This window comes from Heliangelus exortis, chromosome 10 (genome assembly GCF_036169615.1).
Source record: "Heliangelus exortis chromosome 10, bHelExo1.hap1, whole genome shotgun sequence".
In the NCBI taxonomy this organism is placed as follows: Eukaryota; Metazoa; Chordata; class Aves; order Apodiformes; family Trochilidae; genus Heliangelus; species Heliangelus exortis.
Window position 1 is genome coordinate 374,938 of NC_092431.1, and position 14,921 is coordinate 389,858.

General features: G+C 62.6%; 1 protein-coding gene across 7 annotated transcripts; it reads left to right on the forward strand.

Moving 5' to 3' along the window:
- Window positions 1-14,795, forward strand: VAX2 (ventral anterior homeobox 2). 7 transcript variants are annotated; one of them, XM_071753099.1, is made up of 5 exons: window positions 1-1,344; window positions 1,763-2,115; window positions 6,908-7,095; window positions 13,960-14,082; window positions 14,562-14,795. In XM_071753099.1, exons 2-5 carry the CDS (start codon window positions 1,803-1,805, stop codon window positions 14,742-14,744), a joined length of 807 nt encoding a protein of 268 aa, XP_071609200.1. In that variant the 5' UTR covers window positions 1-1,344; window positions 1,763-1,802; the 3' UTR covers window positions 14,745-14,795. The 7 variants fall into 7 exon arrangements, with proteins under 7 accessions (XP_071609200.1, XP_071609197.1, XP_071609199.1 ...); XM_071753096.1 differs by lacking the exon at window positions 14,562-14,795 and adding an exon at window positions 12,607-13,107 and having other exon boundaries at window positions 6,908-7,034; window positions 13,960-14,095; XM_071753098.1 differs by having other exon boundaries at window positions 13,960-14,654.
- Window positions 14,796-14,921: the final 126 nt, after the last annotated feature.

Here is a 14,921-nt window from a genome sequence, read left to right on the forward strand (position 1 = left end):
TCCGGGGAGCTGGGGCCGCACCGAGACTCTGCCGGCTCCGGCCAACACCGCCGCGGCCCCGGGCAGCATCAGGAGCGGCGGAGCCCCCGGGGTGGGTTTCGGGGGTCTTGAGCTCTGGGAGGGGTGTGTGTTTAGGGGGTCCCGATAATTCGATTATCAGCTCCTTTATTTCATTTATTTCATTCTGAATGCACCGTTTTTACGAGCGCTTCGATTTGAGGGGATGCAGGGCGAGGTAAGAGGGGTGCCCCCCCCACACCCAAGATGAAGCATCGCCCCCGCTTTACCGCCGGTCCCGTTGTAGAGAGCAGCGGAACGGAGCCCACCGGAGGGGACGGGGACGGACAGTCGGGGGGAGCTGCCTGGGACCCCCAAGGTGTCCTCGTCCGCCTGAGCTGGGCACGGGGGAGCCGCTCGCCTCGGTCCCGGAGCCGGTCCGAAGGGGCTGCGGGTGCCGGGAGTGGCTGTGCCGAACCGGGCGGAGGGGTGGGGAGAGAGATTCCGGGGGTCCCCTTCTGCCCAGCCCCGGGGGGCTGGGGGTAACAGCGGGAACCCCTCGGATCGCGGAGAAGAGGGAACGGACCCCCTTCTCCTCCGAGCGAGGGTCCCGGTGGATAAGCCTGCCCCACTCCCCCCGAGCAGAGGACCCCCCCGCGGTGGGAGCGGGAGCTGGAGCCGCCGCCCCCGGCCCTGCCCTGCCCGTACCCCCGGGGCCAGGCAGAGGCGTCCGGGGGGGTTCTTTTGTTTACCAATCGGTGTCAGGGACCGGGAAAGCAGGAAATTGCGTCTGTGCGGGCCCTTAATTTAAAATCACTATTTTTTAGAATTTATTGTATTTTATTTTATTTCCCCTTCCTTCCCCCTCTCCCGTATTCCCCAGCCGCTCTCCGGCGCGGCAGGGGCTCTGCCGCCCGCTCCCGGCTGCGGGGGATGCGCAGAGGAGCGCGGGGGAGGGCCGGGCCGCAGCAATAAGGACCCGTCTGCATCCCCGGTCCCACCCCCGGCCGCTTCCTCCGCATTTCCCTCCCCTCGGCCTTCCCTTCCCCTCGTCTCCCCCCTCTCTAAAATCACCCCCCCTCCTCCCTCCTCAAATAAACACAGACACACACACAGCTTCATCCTCCTCCCCATCTCCCCGGTTTATTGATTTCCTCGCACGCCAATCGCGGCGCGGCCAGCCCCGGTACCGCCGGGTTCCTTCACCCGTTCCCCCGCCGCCGCCGCCCCCTCCCACCCCCCACACCTCCCCCGCTTCTCCGCCGGGACCGGGACCGGCTCCCCATGGAAGGGCAGCGGCGGCGGCCGGAGCGCCTTAAGTTTACCCGAAGCGAGGTGCCGCGGGAGGTGGGTGCTGTGGGTGGGTGGGTGCTGGTTGAGGGGGGGGGGGAGGCTGCTCAGCCGCTTGTCAAAGTTTTTAACTCCTTTTTCCTCTCGGGATGTCCCGGCGCCCCCTCCCCTCACACCCCCCATCCCCGGCACCACCCTCAGCCGATGGAGTGGGGAGGGGAGAAGGAGGGGAGGGATAGGGGTGTGGGGGGTGTTTAAATGCCAACCAAGCGCCCCCCGGGTGGGAGAGGGCTGGCTCCGCCGTGGAGAGGCGAGAGAGCGGCGGCCCCCGGTGGGCTCCGGCCATGGGGGTGAGGTGGGGCGCGGTGCCCCCGGCTCTGCCAGGGCGCTGAGCCCCCGGGGAGGGGCGGGGAGGGGAAGGGGTCTTGGGGAAGGTGTGTGTGTTCTGGGGGGGGACTCTCCCCTCCCCGCCTAGTCTTCTCTCCTCTCTGTGTCTCTCCCTCTTTCCCTTCCCGATGTTTGATCCCGCCGCGGCACCCGCAGGGATGAGCGATGGAGGGGCCGAGGCTGGCAGGAGCCCCGTGCTGCTGGCCGAGCCCGCCGCCACCGGGAGAGCCCGGGAGAAGCCGACGACGACCCGGGCGGAGCTGGAGAACGCTTTGCGAGGCGGGGGAAGTGGCGGAGGAGGCGGTGGCCGAGGCGGCTTCAAGGACATCCCGGGAACGTCGGCGGTCAGCCCCGGTTCCTCCAAGGAATGTGTCCCCCCGGAGAGCGGGAGCCCCTCGGGAGCCGGAGAAGCGGACTATTGCCGCCGCATCCTGGTGCGAGGTACGGGCAAAGCTCCCCTCGGTCCTCCCCGGTGCTTCCTCGGTCCCCGCTTCGTCCACCGGGGCACTTCCCCGCACTCTCCCGCCGGGTCCCGCTCCTCGCCCCCCGGGCCGGGTGGCAGCGGGATGGAGGGACCCCACCTCTCTTCCAGCGCACCCCCGGCCAGGGGAGAGCTCCGGCCTCCCGGACCCGCCGCTTCCCCCGGTTCCGCTCCGTGCGGCGGCGACCGGGCCCGGTGCCCCAGCCCGTTCTACCGGGAGCACAGCCGGGTAGCCGTGCCTGCCCTGCGGCCGAGCGCTCCGGGCTTCGCGGGCCGAACGGGCTCCGGCAGAGTAGCCGCGGGGACGCGGAACCCCCCGGGCCGCCCCAGTCCCACCGGGGCGATGCGCCGGTACCGGGAGAGGGGCGGAAAGCAGTAGTTCGGCTTTTAAAGCTTTGTCGCAGGAGAAAAGCGTCACGGAGCGGCGGCGAGTTCAGGGATATATTTTTTTTTTTTTCCACCCCTCTTTCTAATGTCACTCGCTCCACCGGCGACCGGGGGACACGGCGGGCTCGGCTCGGGGAGTGGCGGGACCCGGCGCATCCCGCCGCTCCGCCTGCCCGGGATCCCCGGGACCAGCCTGGCTTGAGGCGAACCCCCAAAGTTTGGTGTGCCTGGGCAGTGGAGGGGGGTCCGGGGGGGTGAGGCAGGTACCGAGCGCTTCCCGGCTGCATCCCGGCCCGGAGGAGCAGCTTCATCCCGGGTATGCTCCGCCAAACCGGAGCCCAGGAAAGCTCCGCGGCCGCTCGCGGAGCCGGTGCCGCGGCCGCTCGGCCTTTGCTCCCCGGGATCCAAGCTCCGGCGCTTCGGGCAGAGCGGTGGGGACCGGAGCCACGGTCCCGGTTCGGTCACGCCTTCCCCGGGGGTGGCGCGGGGCTGAGCCCGGTCGTGCCCGTTCGCCATCAGCGGGGCCTGGCACGGCACGGCACGGGCATCCAGCCCAAGTCAATAGCCCTGCCGCCCACCCAAACCTTTTCTCGCGGCTGTCGTGGTAGGTTCCTGTCACCGACAACCCATCTTTCCTACCCCAAACCCGTCCCGGCCATCGAGCGGGGAGAACGAGCAGAGCCTGGTAGCCGGTCCCGGGGTGTCCCCGGTTCCTCGCTGGTCGCCCAGGCCCAGCCGGTGGGGTCAGGCCAGGGTCAGGCCTCTCCTCCACCCCGGTCTCAGTTCTACCGGGGCCGCCTCGGCGGGTCCGGGGCTGGGAACGGGCCGAGGGTCGGCTCCCGACCCCGGGGGCAGGGTCCCCACATCTGCCGGTCCCGGGGACCCCGGCCCGGAGCCACCGGCTTCACCATCTTGCTGCAGCCAGCAAGCGCGGACAAAATGGTGGCGGGGAGAAAACACCGCAAATAACCGGGATTGGAGCCCAAAACCAGTGGGGAGGGACACGGCGGGAAGAGCCGGGCTGGGGGGGCACCGGCCCGACTGTTCCCAGCCCTGCCCCGGACGGGGGTCCCGCTCCCGGGGTCGGGGTCGGTGCCAAGCGCCAGCCGGTACCAGGGGCACGCCTCCCGGTTGATTTTTTAATTTCCGCAAGATCGGGTTAAAAAAAAAAAGTTTATTTTATACGTTTTTAGTTTTTAAAAAATATTTCTAATTTGGCCCCGGTCCTGCTGGCTCCGCTCTTCGCAGCCCCGGGGGTTTGGGCTCCATCTCCTCCCCGTCTCCCCTCACCAGGCCCGGGGCTGCCGCTGCTCCCGCCCCTGCCCCATCCCCGGTGGGTTCGGGGCTCTCGGGGGAGCCTCCCCCGTCGGAGGAACCGGTTGAGAAGCGGTGGGATCCTTCCGTGGAGCACCGGGAGCTGGAGGGACTAGAGGCTTGCCGGTACACTTCGGTACCGGGCACAGGCCGTGTGGGCCAAAACCTCCACGGGCCACCGCGACAAGGTGGCTTTGCCTGTGGGGGTGGCCCTGGCCACTCGGCCATCCCCGTGCCGTCCAGGTGACAGGGCTGGGGGGACACGGCCCGGGGGGCTGCAGACGGGCGGGTCGGTGCTTAGCAGGGATTTAGGGGGCAGGGACTCGGTGGGTACGGTCCCACTGGCAGCAGGTGGGTGGGAGGCAGGGGGAATGGGACAGATTCCGGGGTGCTCACCCCCTTCTCCCAGTGGCTGTGCCTGGGGGAGGCAGGGAGCTCTGGGGGGACTCCCGGTGCTCCTTGGGGTGCAGTGAGAGGGACTGGGGGACTCCTGTGCCCCTCCAGTGTGTCCCGAGGTGTGTGTGTTTGTCACCCAGGCCCCACCATCCCCGCCGTGGGGAGGGATGGGTGACAAGATTTGGGGGGGTGGCAGGGTGAGTGTGTGGCCCACAAATCCTACATGGATGTGCTTGGTGTGTCCCCATGCCATGGCAGGGCTCCTCTGTGCTTAGGGGGCTGTGTGGCGTGTCCCCTCCTGTGTCCCCTCCTGTGTCTCCCTGTCCTCTCCCACTGTGTGTCTCAGCTCAGGCAGAGGAGGGATCGGTCCCCTCGGCCTCTCGGGGGGGGAATTCTGTCCCAACCCTTGTCCTGGGTGTGCTGCTCTCAGGTGTAACCCGGTCCCCCTGAACTGAAACTTGTCACCGCGGCCCTGTCACTGTCACCTTCTAGAAAACCAGGGGCAGCCAGGGCAGGACCTGGTGGGTGTTGGGGAGCTTGGTTCAGCAGCTGGTGGGGGGAAGCTCTCAGATGCGGGGATGGTGCTGTAGCCCCCCCAAACCCTCAGGGACAGGCAGCAGGGAAGGTCTGTGGTGTGTAACAGGGATGCAAGGGGCCGGGGGCTCCTTTTCGCCCCCCCCCCCAGTGTCCCCTTCCCCCTGGAGCCCATGGCCCCCACCCCAGCTGCTGTGGGGAGACACAGTAAATAATGGAGGGTGGAGGGGGGGTTCCTGCAGCTGTGGCCGGGGGAGCAGGAGCCTCCCTGGGAGCTGCTCCCGGCTGTTGTTGTGCTGGGGATGGTGACGTGGGTGTGGGCTCATCTCAGTGCACGCTTGCTTTGCCGTTTCCCTCACAAAATGGTTCCCGGGCTGGCGTCCCGATCCCGCCGGAGATCCCTCCAACCCACCCCCAACCCATTTCCTTCCCAGCAGCTCCACTGGTGGGATCGGATCCCATTCTCCTGGTCTCCACCAGACCCTCTCCCACCCTTCACCCCAACCCTCCGCAGCTCCGGTGCTGAGCTCCAGCCTGGAGCTCTCTGGCCATGCTGGGACGGTGCCTCTGCCACGCACCCTGACCCGCTTTGGCACTGGGATCTCTTCTCCCAGGTCTTGCTTCCAGCTCCACTATCCCCATCCCAGCTCCCTTACTCCCATCCAGCTCCACTATCCCCATCCCAGCTCCCTTGCTCCCATCCAGCTCCACCATCCCCATCCCAGCGCCATTTTCCCCATCCCAGCGCCATTTTCCCCATCCCAGCGCCATTTTCCCCATTCCAGATCCATTTTCCCCATTCCAGATCCATTTTCCCAATCCCATCCCCACCATCCCTTCCCAGTCTGCTCCTCACTATTTTTCCCCTTTCCTACCCCAGCAATTTTATAATTCTTTCATCCCGGAGTCAGTTAAGAAAGGGAATAAGCAACTTAATTCTGGCCATGCCCTTTGGGGACCTCGGGTCCCTCTGGACGTGGAGCAGGGCTTGGATCTGTGTCTCCTTTTCCCTGCTCAACTCCCGTGGATGGTTTTTGTCCTTCAGAAAACCTGAAATGGGAAACTGTGAAGCCAGGGCTCGCCCAAACTGGTGTTTAACTGGTGTTACTGGTGCTTCAGGAGAGTCAGGACAAGGAGCATAAGGGGGTTGGGATTCGGCGGGTACCCAGGGAGTGATTTTAAATCCGTTTTTTAATTTTTAAGGCTGGTTTTTAATACCTGGAGCTGAACGTGGCTTCTCAGGGCTCTGCCGATTTTTTCAGAGCGAAAACTCATCCTTTTCCAGCAGAAAATCAATTCCCCATTCCCAGGCAGCATCCCTTGGGGTGGACGGGGCTAACGTGGGAGTGGAACCTGCTGGATTTTCCTTCCCTGCACACTGAGGGCAATAATAATAATAATGATAATAATAATAATAACAATAATAATACCAACAACAATAATAGGTGTTATTGTACAAAAATACTAATATATAATAATAATTTATAATATAGTAATTATTATAATAATAATTCGGTGTTTCCAAACCTTGTCCTTTAATAGAGAATTGCCCTAAAGAGAGAATGAAAATGTTCTGGACAATGTTCCTGCAGCGAGAGGGAGGAGAAAATCGAAACACAGAGACAGTTTCCCCCCCAGTGTTCCCAAAGGATAGAAACCAAAATTAAAATATCTATTTTTTAATTAAAAAAAACCCCAACCCTATTTAACTGGAGCTCTCCCTCGGTATAAAGCTGCTCTCTTTCAGCAGCCATTTTTCCTGCCATGAAACGTGATGGGGTTTGATTCCTTGCAATAAAAATTTAAAAGAAAAGGAAATAAAGCAAATCCCTATTTTTTCCTTCAGCCTCGCTCCTGGTAGGTTTGGAAACTTGCAGTGTTTGTCCTCAGAGGGGACACCCGGAATGTGGCTTCTTTTAGCCACAGCTTAGGGGATTTCTGACCCTTGTTGCCAGTGTTTAATTCCGCTTTTCCTGCCCCACTTCCAGGGCACTGGACACCAATTCCCCTTTGCCCGTCAGACACCACTTCCCCGCTCCCCCCTTTTTCCTTTGCCTCCCCACCCTGGAAATTTTTTTTTTTTTTTTTTTTTTTCCCTGATTTTTTCCCCACCCCCCGCAGATGCCAAAGGGACGATCCGGGAGATCGTGCTCCCCAAGGGGCTGGATCTGGACCGTCCCAAGAGGACCCGGACGTCCTTCACGGCGGAGCAGCTGTACCGCCTGGAGCTGGAGTTCCAGCGCTGCCAGTACGTGGTGGGACGGGAGCGGACGGAGCTAGCCAGGCAGCTCAGCCTCTCCGAGACCCAGGTATGGCCCTGGGGACACCACGGGGGGGACACATCTGCAGGGTGCTGGGGACATCTTTGGCGTGGTGGGGACATCGTTGTTGTGGTGGCTCCGTCGTGGTGGGGACATATCCAGTGTGGTGGGGACATCTCTGTCGTGGTGGGGACATCTCTGTCGTGGTGGGGACATCATTGTCGTGTTGGGGACATCATTATCGTGGTGGGGACATCATTATCGTGTTGGGGACATCATTATCGTGGTGGGGACATCTCTGTCGTGGTGGCTCTGTTGTGATGGGGATATCTCCATCGTGATTGGGACATCTCTGTCATGGTGGGGACATCATTGTTGTGGTGGGGACATCTCTGGTGTGATGGGGACATCTCCAGCATGGTGGTGACATCTCTGTCGTGGTGGGGACATCATTGTTGTGGTGGGGACATCTCTGGTGTGATGGGGATGTCTCCATTGTGGTGGGGACATGATTGTTGTGGCAGACTCCTGCAGCCCCATGGGGACCTCGGGGCTTTGCAAACCCCCTTAGCTCTGCTGGCTGCTGCACAGCTCCATGCTGGGCTGCTCTGGATGTCACCTGGAGGCTGGATGGCCACCAGTGTGGATGTCGCCCGGAGCTCCTGTGCCCACCAGCTCAGGCAGGGACAGCCCCACCATTTGCCACCGTCCCAGTTTTTGTGGTACTTTTGGGGGGATTTTTCCTCCCAGCCTGTAGGGCCACTCCTGGTCTGGTTGCTCCAGCTCAGGTTTTGTTGTTGGGCTCCCAACCAGCAGCTTGTGGCTCTTCCCATTTGGGCTGTGCCAGAGGTTGGGATGTTGGGATGGATCCTCTCCATCCCCCAGCTGCAGGAGGGGAGCCCCCTCCCCAGTTTGCTCCCGGAGGGGACCCCTGGGGAAGGTGGGATCCCAGCAGGTCCCACCACGGGATGGAAGAGCGAAGCTGGCGAGGGGGACACACAGGGGAGGTTTTATTTTGTTGTTGTGCCTGGGAATGTTCCGGGGGGGGGATGGAGGAAGGATGATTCATCCCTGCTCCTCGGGAGTGGTGCAAGGAGCGTGATGAGATCGGAAGAGACACGAAGCCACGGCAGCTGGAGGAGCTGCAGCCCAACCACCCCCAGCGTGGGGCTGTGTACCCGGGCCCAGATACACACACGGGGCAGGAACGGGGCTGGGGGGGCCCGGCCTGGCACCTCCTCCCACTTCTGGGGGGGACAACACCTGGAGGGGAGGTGGGATGGGCCCTCCTGGGGGGATCATCCCCTGCCTTGGTGCTGGATCCTGTCCTGGGGGAGATGAGGGCCACCCAGGGGAGGTGGGGGGGCAGTTAGTATGGAAGGGGGGGGGCCACCCAGGGAAGGTGGGGGTCCCCAGCTGAGGGATGGTCACCCAAGACAGACAGGAGTCCTACAGAGCAGGGTGGGGGTCAATCAGGAGAGAGGGGGTTCATCACTCAGCAGAGATGGGGGGTCACGCATCACAGAAGAATCCCACCCAGGACAGAGGGTGGGTGGCCCAAGGGACAGGGGGGACATCCCCAGGGGACAAGTGTCCCTCCTCAGTGGTGTTAAGGGGACGAGGAGGAGGAGGCAGAAGGACCACGGAGGGAGGATAATGCCCACAAATCCCCTGGCAGGAGGGGGATTTGCCTGAGCTTTGCTCTCGGGGTCAGAAGTTCAATGCCAGGCCCAGGTTCAAGTGACCCGGGGGTCTGCCAGCCCCCTTGGGCAGAGTGGTGACACTCCTCTCAAAGGTCTCTCTGGAGGTCTGGGCACCCAGGACAGGGTTTGTATTCCATGTTCTCCACACAGCATCCATCTCCAAGCCTTGTCCTCTGCCAGGAGGCGGCTTGTCCCCTCCCAAAGGCAGGAGCTTTGGGGGACAGGGATGTCCTCAGGTGAGGAGGCCATGGCCAAGAGCTCTGCTGGCACCTCCTGGGCCCATGGAAGGCACTGGTGAGCTTCTGGGCTCCTGGCAGCACCTGAGGACCCTTTTGTAGAGGGATGGTGGGACCCAGAGAGGGGGAGAGGTCCGAGCATCGTGCTTCTCATCTTTAAGCTGGAGCTGCATGGCTGACGGGGAGTCCCTGGGACCCCCATGGATCCCCTGGAGCTCCCCTCACTGTGATGGGCTCCTGGCCTGGCAGATCTGTAGGGACGAGCTCCTGGGCCACCTCTGGCAGGGGCTGGGCTCCTGTCACTGCTGGTGGCCCCCGAGCACCCGGCACCACCTGGGGCTCTCAGGACTGTGATCCCCCCAGCACGGAGCAAAACCTACAGGAGAGAGCAGCTGAGCTGGAGAGGGGGTGGGAGGGCTATTTATAGCCCCGGCAATTAAGATGAGGCTGTTAATAATTAATCACACCTCCAGTCATTAACAACTACCAGCCAGAGGACAAGGAGACAAGGGCGGGTGGCAGTGCCAGTTGTCGTGGCAGGAGGGGGTGAGGGTCACCCAGAGCTTGGGGGGGGGGGGGGGGGCTGGGGGTCCCCGGGGTGTAGGGGACAGGTAGGAGCATGACACGGGGCTGCTGCTGGGGGACAGCTCCTGCCTCCTCCCCTGAGCCCCTGCAGCTCCCAGGGAGAGGGAGAATTCCCAAAGCTTTGCTGGAAGTCCCTTCTCCAGGGAGTGCAGAAAATTGTAGTGAAATGAGGCAACCAGGTGCCACTAATTGCCAGGTAGGGGGCATGAGCTTGTGTTAAGCCCACCTGTGCCTGATTAGGGCGGGCCCCTACTGATTAGGGGGCCAATAAAAGGTACCCTAATCAGGCACAGGTGGGCTTAACACAAGCTCATGCCCCCTACCTGGCAATTAATGGCACCTGGTTGCCTCATTTCACTACAGAAAATAGAGGTGTAGCCAAGTGTGTTCTTTACTGTGGAGGCATCTGTCCATCCATCCATCCATCCATCCATCCATCCATCCATCCATCCATCCATCCATCCATCCATCCATCCATCCATCCATCCCCACCATTCCTAGGACAACCTCCAACACCTTCCATGCTCCACGTTGTCCCCACTGCTCCTGGAGCCTCCCTGCCCCATGCAGGGGGTGCTGATGCTTCCCACTGTCCCGTGGGCACTTGTCCTTCAGGAATGTCACATTCCCTCTGCATTCTGGACTTCTCCCAGGTGAGCCCATGTTTCATGGCTCTTTGGGTGGATCCAGATGCTGATTCAGCTCCCAGAGAGCTGGGGGAGGGAGTGGCTCCTGGGTCCCATGGCAGGACGTGGCCTTGGAAGAAGCAGGAGACCTTCAGTAGGTCCTGGAGATGTTCTGGAGCTCCTTCCCACATGCTGCCCCACGTCACATCCCGTTTGTGGAGCAAACCTGCTCACATGGACGCTCTAATCCCATCCCCTCCTGCTGCGGGGGCACGTGCTGGGCTTTACCCACCAGCCGGGGGGGGCCCTGGGCTGGTGACAATAAATCTGGGTCAGAACCAGGTACCGGGTGGTAACAGGTCCAGGCTGGCACTGCTCAGCCCCTCGGGTGATGCAAACAATTCACCTCTTTTTGAAATTTTATTGCCCAACGCATGTGAGGGCAGCAGAGGGGGGGTGGGTGATGAGCACCAGCTTCTGGGGTGGGGATTGGAAAATATTCCTGCAAGGAGGAAAGGAGCAGCTGTCCTCAGGGACTGGCACATCAGGGGACCCTCTGGAGACAGGAGGGGAGAACCCCAAATGTCCAGGTGGAAATGTCCCAGGAGGAAGCCCAGGACCTGATGCTGGGTGGAGTTCTGGATCAGTGCTGGGGGACAGAAGTGGGCTGGGGACAATTCCCACCTCGTCTGGATCCGGGCACCCGGATCCTGGGGCAGGGGGTTGGGTGGCCCAAGCACTGGAGGAGAAGCTGAGGGATGGATCCATCACAGCATCTGGGAAAGGTGCTGGAAAAGGGCCCATGGGTGAGATCTTGCAACCTGGAGGAGGAACCAGGACTGAGGGGAGATGGTGGAGGTTGTTGCTGAAAGAGGAAGGGTCAAGGCTGGAGAGAAATCACTGATGGAGTTGCCAGGGTCTGCGTCTGGCTGAGGTCATTTCCATCTGGGGTGAGAGGAACTCGGGGCTTGAGAATGATGGGGGATGAAAAGGCCACGGAGCTGCTCCTGAACGAGGAGCTGTGGGTGAACTTTATCCAGGAAGGCAAACAGGGACCATCTGATCTGGGGACCTGGCTGGGCTGTGACACGGGCCCAGCAGTGCAGGTGGCAAGGAGGGACCCGGGGTCCTTCGTGTGGGGCTGAGGTGGGACCCAGCCAAGGAACGTCCTCCAGAACTTCCACGTGGAGCCTGTGGCCGGGGTGGGACGTGGGCTGGAAGTGGCCCCTGGTGCTGGGAGGTTCCTGCTGGGGGACACCAGCTCACTCCTGTGGCCCTGGTGTCCCCCCACCCCACAGGGACACCTCCCCTCATCCCCCTGCCCACTCTGATACCATTTACTGTGGGTCTGTGGGATGCGTGGGGACAACACCAGTGGGGGCTGTCCTACCCCCAGGGGCTTCCCATCACTCTGGGGGGTTCCCACCCCCTGGAGCAGAGGGGTCTTGGGGCCGTGTCCGTGGGCTGGGGTTCATGCCAGGGGTCCCGCCTGGCACCTGACTCCTCTCTAACCCCGGTGTCTCCCCCATCTCCTTCCCCCACCTCCATCTCCCCTCCCCTGTCCCTCCCGGCTCTCTCTGTCCCTCTCTCTGCCTCTCCTCCCCCTCTGCTCTGCCAGGCAGGGATGGGCGGGGGGCTGCCCTCCCAGGGGAGAGGTTAAGGGGGGAGGGACGGGGGGAACAGCCTGGGGACCACCCCGCTGCACTTTTGGGGCAGGGGGCCCCAGGGTGGGCTCGGCTCCTTCCTCTGGCCAGAGGCAAGTTGGGAGGGAAAGGGGGGTGTCCCCAGCAGGGGGTGGGGACGGAGATCCAGGGCCACCAGAAGCCACCCTGATCCCTGACGTGCTCCTCTGCTCCATAGCAGGGCTGGGGACTCCCCCCCTGCTCCATAGGGAAGGAAGGGCTTGAGGTGGGGACACGAAGGGGTTTGAGGGTCACCACGGAGGAGAACCCAGCACCCCCCTAGCTCAGCACCCCCAGTCCCAGGGGTGCAGCACAGGGCAGAGCCAGGGAGCAAGGGGAGCTCAGTCCCGGGACCCTGTCCCCAGCCTCCCATTCCCCATTTCCCACCCTCACTCCCCCATCCCCACTCACCCATTCCTAGCTTCCCAGTTCCAGTTTCCTGCTCACATTCCCACTCCCCCATTCCCAGTTTCCCTATTCCCAGTCCCCATTCCCAGTCCCTGTTCCCAGTCCCCCCGCAGGTCTCTGCCCGCTCTGGGGTCTCGCAGGGCTGGGGGGGCTCTGGGTGGGTGTCTAACACTTCTCTCTCCCATCTCTCACTCTCTCCCGGCTCTCACCTCTCTTTCCCCGTTCTCCCCGCGCTCTCTTTCCATCCGTGCCTTTCTGTCCCGTACCCCCCCCGTGTCCCCCTGTGTCGCCCCCACCCTCCCGGCTCCCCCCTCCCCAGGTCAAGGTCTGGTTCCAGAACCGCCGCACCAAGCAGAAGAAGGACCAGAGCAGGGACACAGAGAAACGCTCGGCTGCCACCTCCGAGTCCTTCGCCACCTGTAACATCCTCCGGCTGCTGGAGCAGGGCCGGCTCCTCTCCGGCCCGGCCCCCCCCGGCCTCCTCTCCCCTCCCCTCGGCACCCCCACGGGACACGGAGCCACCCCCGGCACCACCTCCCCCGGGCTGGGGGGCGGGAGCAGCCCCCCGGCGACCTTCAGCCTTCAAATCCCTCCTCTGGCTTCTGCTTCTTCTTCTTCTTCCTCCTCCTCCTCGCCCCGGCTGCCGCCCCCCCTCCCCGGGCTGTGTTTGGGGGGGCCCCTCCTGGGGGGTCTGCAGGACCTCCCGGGGGGTTACGGACTGGGAACCTCTGCTTTTGAGCCTTACACGCGCCTGGAAAGGAAAGACAATGCGAGACCCAGCAAGAAGCCGAGCCCTTAAAACAACACGAGTGTCAAAAAGGTGTCCCCGTCCGTGTCACCCCCCCCGTGTGTGTGTGACCCCCCCATCCCACCCCCCATACACCGACACAGCCGTGGGGAACCTGTGTGTCCCCCCGCCCCAACTCCTTCCCCCACAGATGATGCTGAAGATGGTCACATCTGGGGAGGTGTGGGGGGGTCTTTGGGGGTCCCGTGTCACCGGTGTTGTCCCACCACCCTCGTTGGATCTGCCACTGGGGGCGTTTCTGTGTGCCCCCCCCGCCCCCCCCGGGTATCACCCCTGCAGGGGCTGGGAGGTGACGTGTGGCGGGCTGGGAGAGGAGCAGCTCGTGGGGGGGGACACACAACATTGAGGGGGGGGCTGCTGGACTGTCACCCCCGGGACCACCCTGGGAAGCGCTGGGGTCTGTCTCTGCCCAGTCTCGGGGCCCTTGGGCAAGCGCCGTGCCTCAGTTTCCCCAGCTGCATGGTGAGATGGGGCCAGGCTCCCCATCACAGACCCCCCCCCTCCCCGGATGTGGCCATGGGGGCACTTACGTGGGTGGGATACACCCCTCGGGGGGGTCTTTGCCATCAGTGGGAACCCTAAGTGCCCCCCAGCCCTGTCCAGCGGTGCTGGGTGCTCAGCCCTGGCATGTTTGGGGAGGGGGCGAGCTCGGGGGAGGGGGGTGAGGTTTGACCTGGCCTCCTGCCCCCTCCCGCTGCTGTTTAATCTATACTAATGATAATTACCCCTGACACCCACCCCCCTCCCAGCCTGACCCAGGCTGAGCAGCGCTCCCAGGGTTTCGCAGGGAAATAGTTAAAATAAAAGATTTTATGAAAAGCTTTTGGTAATTATTATTTTATTATTTTTCCTTTTTAAATCTAGCGTTTCTATGGAGTAGTATTTATTGACCACCTCGCCTCCGAGCACTTTACGGGAGCCAGCCCTCAGGGCACTGCTCTGGTGGAGCTCAGGAGGGATCTGCACCTCCCCTGGCCCCGGCTGCAGGTGGGGAAACTGAGGCACGGAGCAGGGTTTGCCCAGGGATGTGGGAAGAAGGGGTGGAGTTTGGTTCTGGGGATGAGCTCTCCTCTCCTGGCTTGGCTCAGACCATGGCTCACTGCTGGCACCTCCATCCATCCCATCCCATCCCATCCCATCCCATCCCATCCCATCCATCCCATCGCATCCCACCCATCCTTCCCCTAACCCGGATCCTCCCGGTGCTCCAGTGATGCTCAGCCCCCGCCCCCCCGTGCTGTATTTGTTGGAGGTTTAGGATCCCAAGGGGACACCAACCTTCTCCTCCTCACTCTCTTTACATTTATCTCGCCGTTCTCCGTCCTGCCCCGGGCTGCCAAGGCGGTGTCTGTCTGCAGGCGGAGCTGAGCCGGGCGGAGCAGGGAGGGGGGAGCCGGGCAGGTGGGATTCATCCCTCAATCCTCCCCCGGGACTCCTTTGGCTTCGCTTTTCCCTCTTTTCCCCAGGAGCAGCTGAACCGCAGGGGTTCCCTGAGGTTTTCCGACCCGTGTCCATCCCACTTTTGCCTCACCGAGGGGGAGGTTGGAAGCCCCCCCAGCCCCCCCAGGCTCTGCTCTCCTGCGGCTCCTCCTGACTGCTGGGCCGGGGGAGTTTTTTTAAAAAAGCCAAGTATTGGGTGTACTGACTGACCCCCGTGCTTTCTTATGGTTTCTAATGGTTAATAAACGTTCTGTCCTGCCTCTGCCGCCTCCTCCTGCCCCCCCATGTCCCCGAACTGCCCCAGCCCTGTCCCCAGCCTTGTCCCCACCCCATATCACCCCCCCAGCACCCTCCTGCCCGCACCCCCACCCCCCGCCCCACTCTGT

Coding starts and splice junctions, on each gene's coding strand:
- VAX2 (XM_071753092.1), top strand. CDS start 1,803: ATGTTTGATCCCGCCGCGGCACCCGCAGGGATGAGCGATGGAGGGGCC. Junction 2,116..6,907: donor CCGCCGCATCCTGGTGCGAG/GTACGGGCAAAG, acceptor CACCCCCCGCAG/ATGCCAAAGGGACGATCCGG. Junction 7,035..12,606: donor CTGGAGTTCCAGCGCTGCCA/GTACGTGGTGGG, acceptor CCCCCTCCCCAG/GTCAAGGTCTGGTTCCAGAA.